The 12468-nt window shown below is 33.5% G+C and overlaps 1 protein-coding gene across 1 annotated transcript; it reads right to left on the bottom strand.

Moving 5' to 3' along the window:
* Positions 1-2637: 2637 nt before the first annotated feature.
* On the bottom strand, positions 2638-5360 carry LOC143919799 (kelch-like protein 25). The gene is made up of 11 exons (XM_077442331.1): positions 5311-5360; positions 5091-5231; positions 4874-5016; positions 4616-4788; positions 4337-4534; positions 4089-4259; positions 3876-4016; positions 3648-3811; positions 3210-3459; positions 2942-3134; positions 2638-2867 (listed from the first exon to the last, which is right to left on the bottom strand). The coding sequence occupies exons 1-11, from the start codon at positions 5352-5354 to the stop codon at positions 2722-2724; spliced, it is 1764 nt and encodes a 587-aa protein (XP_077298457.1). The 5' UTR covers positions 5355-5360; the 3' UTR covers positions 2638-2721.
* Positions 5361-12468: the final 7108 nt, after the last annotated feature.

The following is a 12468-nucleotide window of genomic DNA, read 5'->3' as shown; positions in this document are numbered from 1 at the left end:
TAATTTTGATATTTACTTAAAAAAATTAATTTAATTTTCGATATGTAATTTTTATTTCGATATTTTGTACGCTACTCAACTAAGTTTGCCTTCGTTGGCTCAATATGTACGGACCATTAAAGGTTAGCTCCAATGCGATGAGTACTTTACAGATCAAGGAATATCAATTATAAATACATTATCATTATATATTTTTACATTAAACACGACACTTATGGTCAAACATTGTACATAAGCATTGTAAGCATTATTTATTTATTTATTTACATATACCCATACCAGGAAGGCCTTACAGGTAAATCCCAATGCGCCTTCCTGGCCAATTACAAATACAAATGCAGCATTTTTATTACAAGTCGTTGAATTGCGAGACACTGAAAAACTCGAGACATCTATGAATTATCGAGACATCTATGAATTGTACATAAATTTTATTGTACATCAATCAAACTTCAAATAGTGGTGACATAGTAGGTAGGAAGGATTTTTAGCCAATTTTTTTTTCCGGGAACCGTTTAAACAATGAAATCAGAGAAAATTGGCAAACTCTGATAGGAAACGATCAACCTGGAGTCACAAATCCAGGTATGACCAACAGCATACTCATTCAATCCCTGAATCAAAAATTCATTTTCATTCAGGGATTGAACCCGGCACCTTCTTGACGCTAAGCAGAAGCTTAACGACCGAGCTATGCTGCTGGCTAATTATACATACAAGGCAAATACAAACAACGATTAACATTCACAGAGACATCTATGGAAAAATTTGCAGCATTTATACAAAACAGGGAAAAATCGAAACGCTAAATTACTTGAATCTTTCGAGAGAGATATGTAGGATAAAAAAAATCAGATAAATTGCAAGTTCCAGCTAGACTTCCAATAAACCAGCTAGAAATAACGAATGGGCTTTGTCTCATTATTGTATGCTTTGTCTCAAATTTGTCACTACTTGGCTATGTCCTTAGTTTAGTTAATGTGGGTAGGATGCAAGATCAAGATCCATTCCGTTGGAATTGTTATAACATATAGGAAACATAAGAAAGTTTTATTTAATCGTTAAATATGTAGGTGAATTTATACAAAACCATCTCGTTTCATAGTGTAGGAATATGTATGCGAATCTGCGGTATGTTTGATGTGTAGCCAAGAGGTTCGTGCCTTAATGTATGCAGTTCTATTTGAAAACTTCTTTCAGTTTGTCTGAAAGAACTATCCAACTAACGCTGATGAACGCCCGCAGGAATTGTACGGAAATCCCATACAAACATTTATACATGAAAAGAATCGTAATGCTTATATATTTATGTACCTATACATATGGGTCGATAAGACAAGAAAAACAAAAGTAGTTGAAGGAGGAGGAGGACCAGCATGGCAGCCAGATCAAATCATATTTCTCGTGGGTCCTGAGAGAAGGGATGAAATAGGTTTAGTGTGAGGCCTCGTCCCTTAATTACAATCTGTGTAGCAATCAGCCGGGAATTACCGCCAACGCGTTTATCCCACGTTTCGATTGAAGAAAATTGAAAAGGCGGAACTGAATTGGGATACGATATCGTCAGCCGGCACACGTGTCGAATCCAATTACCAAAAATACCACCATAAAAACCAAGCATGTACCCAGGTACGGTGGAGATTCTCAATCATTGGCATACTTTATTTCGAAATGTATCGGTGAAAGATGGGCTGTTATCCATTTTTTTCTACTATTAAGAACTTTTATTAAAATATTTTACAGTCCAAAAATCAATTGCTCAAGTGTCACATTGCTTGAAAAATGAGTTCATCAAATACACACACTTTGATTGGACAAAATCAAAACAATAAAAGTTCAACTTACTAGTTTCGTATAATTAATCATACATACTCGCCTAACAGATTGTATCTCGAAAACCTGGTCATCAATCGGGAGCTCACTATATGTATGTCGTTACATTGGCTAATCTATAACAACTTTCTTTATAAAGACGTGGTCATAAATTACGATGTTCAGTTTCTTCAACGTGATTTATTTCCTGTTATCGGTGAACAGACGATCTGTGAAAGAGATAGCTGCATACGTAATGGCATAGTAAACGAGATCTTGGTGAACAGACGGGGTGAGAAAGAGATGGCCGTATACGTAATGCCTGGAGCGCATCCTCGGTTTACGGAAAATCTGTGAACGAGTTGTCGTGTCACCGTTATTATCAGTTGATTGAAAAGTTCATTTTAAGAACAAGCTTCTATAATTCTGACAGTTGAAGTATTTAAATACATAACCTCATTTATGGACAATCATACATTGATAAACTATTCGAAACTGTGAGGACTACATTTTTTGATGATTTCAACTTCATTGTAATAATTTAATTGTCTTTTAAAATTAATCATTAAATAAAATTGATAAAATTTGAATATTAACAAATGTATGTACACATGTATGGGATTTCAATCAAAATTATGATCCCGGCTTAAACTAATGTAATTAAATATATTACTAAGAGGTTTGGGCCGCTTTTATATCATCACATACATACGTACTTACGCGTATTGTTCTTAATTTTCAAATAATTCATTTTTCACTCGAGTTAAAATTTTCATGAATTTGATTTGGATGGGTGTCTTTAAAATTTAAATGAAAGATAGAGTTTATAATAATAATAATTTTATTTAAGTTTCGATTGGTAGAATTATACGATCACTTAAAAATATTACATTTATATCTGTATGTACATCACAATGCAGAATTATATGGAATCACATGTGCCATTAAGGGGAGTCCATATCTTGTAGCGCTAAGACTCTCTATGGAATTCCAATTATTTGTTGTATAGTTGTATTCATAAACCTCGCTATTTGGCACAAGTCCATTTAACCCACCTACAAATTAAAGTTTACATATTAGCGTACATTGGCACCTTGATTAATTTAGTTGTGTTGTGTGTAAAGCTCACCTATGCAAAGCAATTTGTTTCGAAAAACACAAAGACTGAGTCCGAATAAAGGCTTCGGTAGATTGACGATCTCAGTCCACGTTTTTCCTTTGGGATTATAGTACTCAACACTGTCAAGAGTAGTAACAGTAGTATTGTCCATATTCGAGGATCGACCACCAGCGACATATATATCTCCATAGAATAGAACGCTCTAAAAAAATGCAATCAAAATTTTAAACTTTGTTATCATTAATCGTAACCCATCATTATGGATATGCATATTTACCGAATGACCTTCTCTTCTATGATTCATCGGAGTGCAAAAGGACCAAGTATTGGTACTTGTTGAGTATATTTGAAGTTTATTTGAGGTTTTTTCAATTTTAGTGTCGTTTGTTCGCCCGCCCGTCACATAAATAGTGTCGCCAATAACAACAGAAGAGTGTCCAGCAACTGCTAGTTTCATTGGAGCTATTTTCTTATCCCATTTTATCTTCATCCTATCTTCCATCTCGTTACTTTTATTATTATTCCACCTGTTCGAAAGAAATTGGACGTTAAATTAAATTTCAGAATTTCTATATATATATATATATATATATATATATATATATATATATATATATATATATATATATATATATATATATATATATATATATATATATATATATATATATGTATATATATGTGCAATAGTATTATTCTTGCACTTCATGAACACCTTTCAACTGAATTCAAACTGCCTTTTTTTTCATTATATCCTCCGATGACGTATACATAAATGGATGATTTGTCAGAGATAGTCACTGCTGAAGACTTCCAGCGACTTACGTTTAACGGTTTCCATGTTTCTTTTGTACCTTTTTCCAAGTTGAAACAGTCAACCTAACAATAGTAAAATTCGTTTTATTGAAACTGAACGAAAAACACAACTTCACTGAAATGTTACCTTCGTAGAGTTGAGCCCGCCAATGACTAATAAATAGCCGTCTACCACAGTTGATGCATAATCTGTTCTAAAGAAACCAAAATCTTTGCTTAATCTCCATTTATTTTCTTTGCAGTCGAATATTTCAAGTCTGTTTCGAATCTAAAGATAAATATACGATTAAACATAATTATTATCATAACATCAAACACTAGTACCTACTATAAAACTTACAGCGTGAAGCGATGATCCGACTAGTGCTATTTTTTCAATTTTCCAACGCCGATCAGTATTTAATATATTCTTGCGCTGATCAGTATTTAAAATTGATGCGACCGTATCATTGATCATTTTATTGTATTCCGGTGTTGAATAAAAGCTTGACAGAACGTCGGTGAGGTTAATCTGAAAATAGTGCTACAAGTTAATAAAAAGTTTCATAGAATGTGCACATGTATATTATAATATTTAATTTAACATACCTCCATCGTTAACGCTGTTAACTTAACGTAGCGCAACAGGTCTGGTAATTCAAGTTTTCGTAGTTCACTGTCTTCCTCCACCCACAATTTAATTGATTTCAATACGTGCATTTCAGAAGACACATCCAAATAATCCGATTTGATGATTTCGATCAATTGAGAGATTGGCAGCTGAAGAAAATCTTTGGTTATGTACAACTGAAATAACAAGAACTGAGTAATAATTAATAATTAATAAAGTTAATTCTCCACAGAACATCTTTTACAATCAAAGCTCACTTTCTCAAAATGGTTTAGGATCAAATCCATTGCTGTCGCTATCGACTTTGGATCATTCGAAAGCGTCAAAACTTCTAAGCAGTTTTTTTTGTTTATAGTTTTATAATATATAGTTGTTATCTGCAACTTGGTGGCTAGCTCCTTAAATTTATGGTACTTTTTCATGTCGATGTCTGAAATCGTATTTTAAAAATAAAATAGTACAAAAAATGTATGATATGTTAGTTGAATTATCTGGATGCATTTAATAGCTCTTACCTATTATTCCAGTGTAACAAAATTTGAAAATGGCATCAATGACTACGTTTTCGAAACCCACAAATATGTCGTTCACATATTGGACACTTTGTTTGACGAATATTTCACTGCATACTGAGAGCACAACCTTATGGGCGAAGATGCTGCAATTATTGTAGAGAATGATTGTCGTTTTCAACATATTTAAAATGTATTTTTAGAAATGAAAATATGATACCTCCGGTCGCCAACAGTATATTCCACGTCCGTGTATTTTTCTTTATAATTAAAGGCAGTGTATAGTTTTTCGAATCTTTTTTTCACAAATTCTGCATTCGCCTCAATATGGTAACTCATTTTTAAAAAGTTAATATTTCTCCTTATAAGTTAAAAAGTACAAATTACACGCACATATGTACTAATATAATATATGTATGTAGGTAGTTAGTGGGACTTACCGATCGGTCGAGTCCTTAGTGGTGAATGATGATCGAGTAAGCATCCTTTGGTGTATAAATGAATTCATATATTTTGAGATAAAGCTCATGAGATAAGAGTTCCGTACATTGTTGTTTTGTTATCAGGACTGAGGTTTTAAGGTTAAATTATTGTTATTGTAATTCTAGGACTGAGGTTTTAAGATTAAATTGCTGATAACCGCAATGTAGTTAGATTACATGTTTTTCAGTGGTAATTTGATCTCGAAATTTCTTTAAATGAAACGATCAATATAGCAATAAGTTGATTATTCAGTGACTTTTATAGGATAGTTCACATCCTTTTCATTCAATTTCAATCGTCTCATTTATAATAGAACTGCTATGTGGGGGAGGATGAATGAAATTTGAATGGTGGGCAGGAAGTAATGTGAAACCTAGCAATATACATACTTAATCCTGTACCAACTTGCATATTATATTTGAACATTCTTGACATTTTACAAAAAATATATTCACCGCATCATCTCCGATATTGGTTGGATCACATTTTATCCATAATACATATAATAATATATGTATTTATTACCTCCATATGTACATATCTTATTTACTGTGAATATGTGGCGTTAAAACCACAAAAAAACATGTTTACGTATGATGTTATTTTCCTTATACACATAACGGTTATCAGCTTGTTTTTATCAGCTGCATAAAAAATAATTGAAAACTCTAGTAGAAAAATAAATGTATTTAAAAAAACTGTAGTAAAAAAATATAAATAAAATAATTAAATAAAATAAAAAGGCAATTTAAAAAATATTTCAACAACAAATGTACACATGTGTGGGATTTCATGATTACAATTTCAATGATTGGGATTTCAATCAAAATTATGATCCCGGCTTAAACTAATGTAATTAAATATATTACTAAGAGGTTTGGGCCGCGTAAGTACGTATGTGATGATATAAAAGCGGGCCAAACCTCTTAGTAATATATGTATTTAATTACATTAGTTTAAGCCGGGATCATAATTATTTTATTTTGTAATTTTTTGTATCTTAATTTTTTGCTTTTGCTTTTTGTCTATTAATTTTTTTTTATTTTTTGTTTTTACCCTGTCTTATTTTATTATGTAAGCCATTGTGGTGCATTAGGTTCTTCCTGTAATGCCACAATGGTCCAAAACTTTAAATAAATAAATAATTTTGTTTGAAATCCCAATCATTGAAATCTTTTTGATTGAAATTTTAATCATGAAATCCCACACATGTGTACATTTGTTGTTGAAATATTGTTTAAATTGCCTTTTTATTTAAAAAGGTCAAGTTGTTACATTTATATAATAAAAGGAATAGATAGAATTGTATGTATGTATGTATGATATAAGATACATAGGTGTGGTAAAGGTCGTGTGTTGCATTTTGATATTCGAATGGTTGGTTGCAGCAGAAGCAACATTGCACCGTAAACCACAACGTCGTTCTCGCCACATAAATATGTCCGGTCTAAGAATCCCATTTCATTCTTATTTCTGTTTGTTTAGTACTATTTGGCAAACGTTTCCTATGTTTAAATCCGTGTATGCAACTCGAACGAGATGTTCGCTTTCGACGAAAAATTACTATTTTCCACTGCTGGTTACTTCTCCTACATACATATTATGTGATTACATATATATTATGAAATATATCCTCATTTCAGAAGCAACATTCTCGTTCAACGTGTATCATCGGTATGGCTTTGCCTTTATGCTTTGATATTTAAGAAAAAATCTCTAAGGTATATTCAAACGAATAGTTTTTTTAAGGTAAAACAAAAAAGTTTTTTATATGCTCTACCCAATTTGGGAAATTGATCATTTTATTACTAGCCTCTTCTTACTTCACTTTCGATTTTTTCGTCTGACGAAATTTGGGATCTTTCGATCCACATTCTTTTGTTCGTTCTCAAACTTTGCATTTTGCTCGGTTTGGTCATCAATATATGTGGAAATGAAGTCCGCCATCACGATGGTGAAAAATAATGGTAATAGACACGTTTAAAAATACTCCATCATTTTTCTCGGTGACATATATTGTCCACATATTGCATTTGTCTACACTGTTTCGATCGTTTTTTCCCTTTTTGCTTTATGAAATTGTCAGCTCATAAATGGTGCAAACTTTTTACTGTTTTTAATGAAATTGAATGTCTGTTTGTCTGTCTGTCTCGTATAGGCTCCTAAACCACAACCGATTACGATGGAACTTTGAGGATTTGTTGTATGCATGTCTGGGACATTACTGTGAAAAAAAAAAAGGATAAAACCTCTTAATAATAATATTCGTAATTACGATTTTACCGAATCGAAAGTATGAAGCACCATTGTGTAGGCAAGGAAATGTGTTTGTTGTTAACCAAGTTGTAGAGCATCTGACATATGCTCCTGATATTGAGTACCTGAACGAGTGACGTCAGCGTCAGATGCGCTGCTTGGGAGCGTAAACACCCGCGAAGACATACACAAATTTATTCTTCATTTTGAACGGATGAATGGGTTGGATCGGAAAGCGTGTAATGCACGCATTCAACATTTTACTAGTAATAAGTGCGTGTGACCTTATATTATATTTATATATAAAATATAATTTCATTTTAATTCGTGTATCAATTCCTTTCTGAAACCACCCGTTGAAATCAACAGGCACAACACTAGTGTACATACATATAGTAAAAGACGAAATTAGTTGAATTTAAGTACGCATAATAAATATCCAATAACTTAAATTCCGAAGGGAACTTAAGCTTGGAATCTAAACAATAACGAAAGTAAGAGTCGCTCGTTAAATAAGTATGTAATAATATTTTCACAGTTTACCGCTTTCGAATGGGCAATTCGGAAAATTTGACAGCGTCCCTGGAAAATTTACACTGGGGACCGTTTAGTTAGAGCTTGTTAGTCGAATGAATTTGGTCTTGGATGAGAAACAAGGGGTCATTCAGACCCTGGCCGGTTTCTTCAGCAGCTTCGCCAGAAGAGGAATGCGGGTAATTATGTAGGTGCGGGGTAAGGAGGAGGGGCTCGTTTTACGACGTTTCCCCTTTCTTCGAGTAATTGCGACATTTCGTGACATTAAAGTCTCCCTTTCAGCGCAGAACTCGCATTCCCCCGCCTCGACAACCCTTCATGGTTCTTGACCATGCGAGCGATGCGCCGTGTACGTGTAAAATTCCCTCTTACAATTAAAATTCCACGATTTTTGAAATATGTACGTGTGAATTCGGATTGCTAAGGGTTATTGTCGTTCGAAATTATATGCATTGTACCTCATTGCAATGACGTACTCATAATACACATATGCGTATAAAAACACTGTTCAACACGAGAAATGGTTCAGAGACGAGATATGACTTTTCTTAAAGATTTATGCCCAGTAAACACGAATCTACTAATAAAAATGTTGATTGGCTCGAGATTCGGAGATATATGTATGTGTTTTTTAAAACGTGCGATTTTTCTATATCTTGGTGTTGTTCGGTCGATGTCTCGAAATCTGTCAATTTTCTGTTAAAAATGAATAATGGAATCTATAGTCGGGTATTTTATCTTTTATTTGTAGTACTTTTCAGCTTTCAAATCTCTCTAAGTAGTCGTCCAGTTTAAATCAAAAGTCAAAAATTCGTATTTTTATTTGTGATTTTTTTCCACTGTTAATATTATTTTATATTGAGTATTTTCCATTGAAACATGTTTATTGAGATAGTGTTCTGGCCGAACTATTTTTTGTTTTCGTTTAAAACGGTTAATTGGAAGTGTACTGAATTTTAAATCGGTAAAAACGCGAGCTAAAAGCTCGTACTAGCATTAACTCGTATTTACACAAATCTGAATTGAATTAATAGGGATAATATATTAAATTGTTTTTATGTGAGAATTAAATAAAATTTCACTTAAAAAAATCATATTTCGACTATTCTTGTAGATTAATAACAAAAAATCATTTATTTTATCGGGGTAAGCCAGTTATCAATAGAATTTTTGTTATTAATCCACAAGAATAGTCGAAATATGATTTTTCTAAGTGGAATTTTATTTAATTCTCATATAAAAACAATTTAATATATTATCCCTATTAATTCAATTCAGATTCGTGTAAATACGAGTGAATTCGAAATTGCTTAAAGCTTGAGACTTGCGAGAAAATGAAAAAGGGTTAGGTTGCCAATTTGTCGGAACCGTTTCAATGAAAATCAGATAAATTGACGAATTCTGATAGGAAAAAATCGACCTGAAGTCACAAATCCAAGGCCAGACCAGCAGAAACCAGTGGGATTTGAACCCGTAACCACTTTATTCAATACATTATATACTAACTACTAGTCTATTCTGCTGGTTTTTATTCCTCGTAGTCCATTTCAACCCTATTGTCTACTTCTATTAGTTTCTTTTGGGTACTATTCGGGTATATGTATGTATGTATCTTAAATTTATAAATTTTTTGAGTATTTATATAGTGCTGCTGGTCAGACTTGGATATTTGTGACTCCAGTTCAATCGTTTCTTATCAGAGTTTGCCAATTTTTCTGATTTCATTGTTGAAACGGTTCCCGGTTAAAATTGGCTAAAATCCTTCCTACCTACTATATCACCACTATTTGAGTATGAATAATGTACAATAAAATTTATGCACAATTCATAGATGTCCCGAGTTTTCAGTGTCTCGTTATTCAGCGACATGTATAATAAAAATGCTGCATTGTTTGCAATTGACTAGGAAGGCGCATTGGGGTTTACCTGCAAGGCCTTCCTGGTATATATGTAAAAATAAAAATAAATAAATATGTATATTTCTCAATTTGACCATCTGATTCTACTCGCTAGTGAATTCAGTCTTCTTTTTTCAGATGTCTGCAAATAACTTTTAGTAATTTATCTGTCGAAGCAGGTTGTAAATGATAAGAGACTGATCAACCAATAGATAAGCCTCTTTTACAAACCTCTTTTACACTTAACTTACGATTACAATTCAGGAAAAAATTTGCTTCTCGTCCGATCGTTTTCATACTTTGCCATATTGCTCATTTTGGTCATCAATATAAGTAAATGTATCCTCATATTTGTGAAAATAAAATTGTACACAAACTTATTTATTGTACATCAATCAAACTTCAAATAGTGGTGATATAGTAGGTAGGAAGGATTTTTAGCCAATTTTTTTTTTCGGGAACCGTTTCAACAATGAAATCAGAGAAAATTGGCAAACTCTAATAGGAAACGATCAACCTGGAGTCACAAATCCAGGTCTGACCAACAGCATACTCTGAAAAATTTATTTTCATTCAGGGATTGAACCCGGCACCTTCTTGACGCAAAGCAGATGCTTAACGACCGAGCTATGCTGCTGCTTTTAAACATAGATGGCGGTAGTAAAACAATCATTAGGGTAGTCCTTGTTTGAATTTGAACTCGTGACCACTTTGTTCAAAACATTATATGTTAATCACAAGTTTATTCAGCTGGTTAAATATTGTAATCATGTTATCGTATATATTTTTTAATTTAAATAAGATGATTATTCTTGGTATACATACATGTAAGCATTTATAAAATGTACAACCATAATAATGGTATATGTGAGAGAAATAAGTAGATAGAAGCGTGTGACGTTGCACACGGGCTGTTGCCAGGGGCGCTCAACCATCAGAGCGTGAGAGTCGCACACGCCCGACGATTTCCACATTTCCTTTCGAGAGTTTTCCCCTCAGCGATTGCGCGCGCGGCCATCCTACCGTGCTCCCTGCAATTGCTGAACGTCGTTTGTACCGCGAATTTTTTTCCAATTTTCCCGACAACCGCCGTCGACATTTTCCGCGGAAAAACTCCAACGAACCGTCGCAATTAAAAAATTTAATCGACAACGCTCCGACGAGCGCCCAAAAAGAGAGCCCCCAACCGGAAGTTTGCAACAGAATTGTCCTTGATTCGATCCCGCCAAGGGCCACTTCCGGTTCAGAGGCCATTTGGCTCGACGACGACGTCTGCGTCCGATGCAACTTCCGGTGCATCGATGCGGAATTATCAGGCCGCAAGGTGAACACACATTCGATTAGAGTTTATCGTCGGCGCAGATCCCCGGGATCAGATGCCGGCTAAGCCGCAGATTTGCGGCTTCCGGTCATCGTAAGTCAATTATAGTCTGTCAGTTGTGACGTTTCGCAGAAATCAAAGTAAGCTCGTGTCGACCAGCCATTTGTGTCAGTACGTGACGTGCGTTCGGAAAAATTTCCGACCGCTTTATTGATTGGAAAACGTTCGACTCTCTATCATATATAAATAATAAATAAATAAATAAATAAATAATTTATTATAAACTAGCTGGACCAGACATGCGTTGCAATGCCACAATAGCGCATGTAATTCCCGTTCCCGTTCCCATTTGTCGGAAAATTGCAGGCAGCGAACAAATTTGAACACATTTGAAAACAGCGAACACGTTGCAATGCCACTTACTCCCGTTTTTCCCGTTTCTTTCCGGATCTTTAATCTTTCCGGACATATATACAACAAATCCTGAAAATTCCATCGTAATCGGTTCAGTGGCTTAGGAGCCTATATGAGACACACAGACAGACTTTCAATTTTATTTATTTATTTATTTAATAGTTTTGGACCATTGTGGCATTACAGGAAGAACCTAATGCGCCACAATGGCCTACATTTGAAAAATATATAAAAACATGATATAAAAACAAGTAAACTGTAAATAACGGAAAAAAGCAAAAGCAGAAAACATGGTAAAATAAAATAATAAAAAAAAGTAACAAAAGGAAAATAATACATCATTCAGAGAGAAAAAAAAATAATAAAAGTGTAAAAATTAAAAATAAAATCCATAAATCCCATTCTTTGTTTACACTGAACAAAATTAAAATAGTATATAAAAATGTACAAAGGAGAAAGAAAAAGTAAAATAAAATAAAACAAAATATGAATAAAAAATAAAATCACAGCGAGGCCCAAATGGAAAAGAGTAGATTATACATATATATAGATTTGGACGATTGCAGAATTATAATCATATAATTATTACCGTGCTTCAAAGATCATAAAAATAAATAAAAAAACGACCAAAAAGCAGCACATTAGTACTTGGAATACGATCCATCCCATAAAAGTCTGTGCGGGTAGCGGAA

The sequence above is a fragment of the Arctopsyche grandis genome, chromosome 12, assembly GCF_051622035.1.
Source record: "Arctopsyche grandis isolate Sample6627 chromosome 12, ASM5162203v2, whole genome shotgun sequence".
NCBI classification, from domain to species: Eukaryota; Metazoa; Arthropoda; class Insecta; order Trichoptera; family Hydropsychidae; genus Arctopsyche; species Arctopsyche grandis.
Note: the sequence above shows the minus strand (reverse complement) of the source record. Positions and strands in the feature narration are given on the sequence as shown.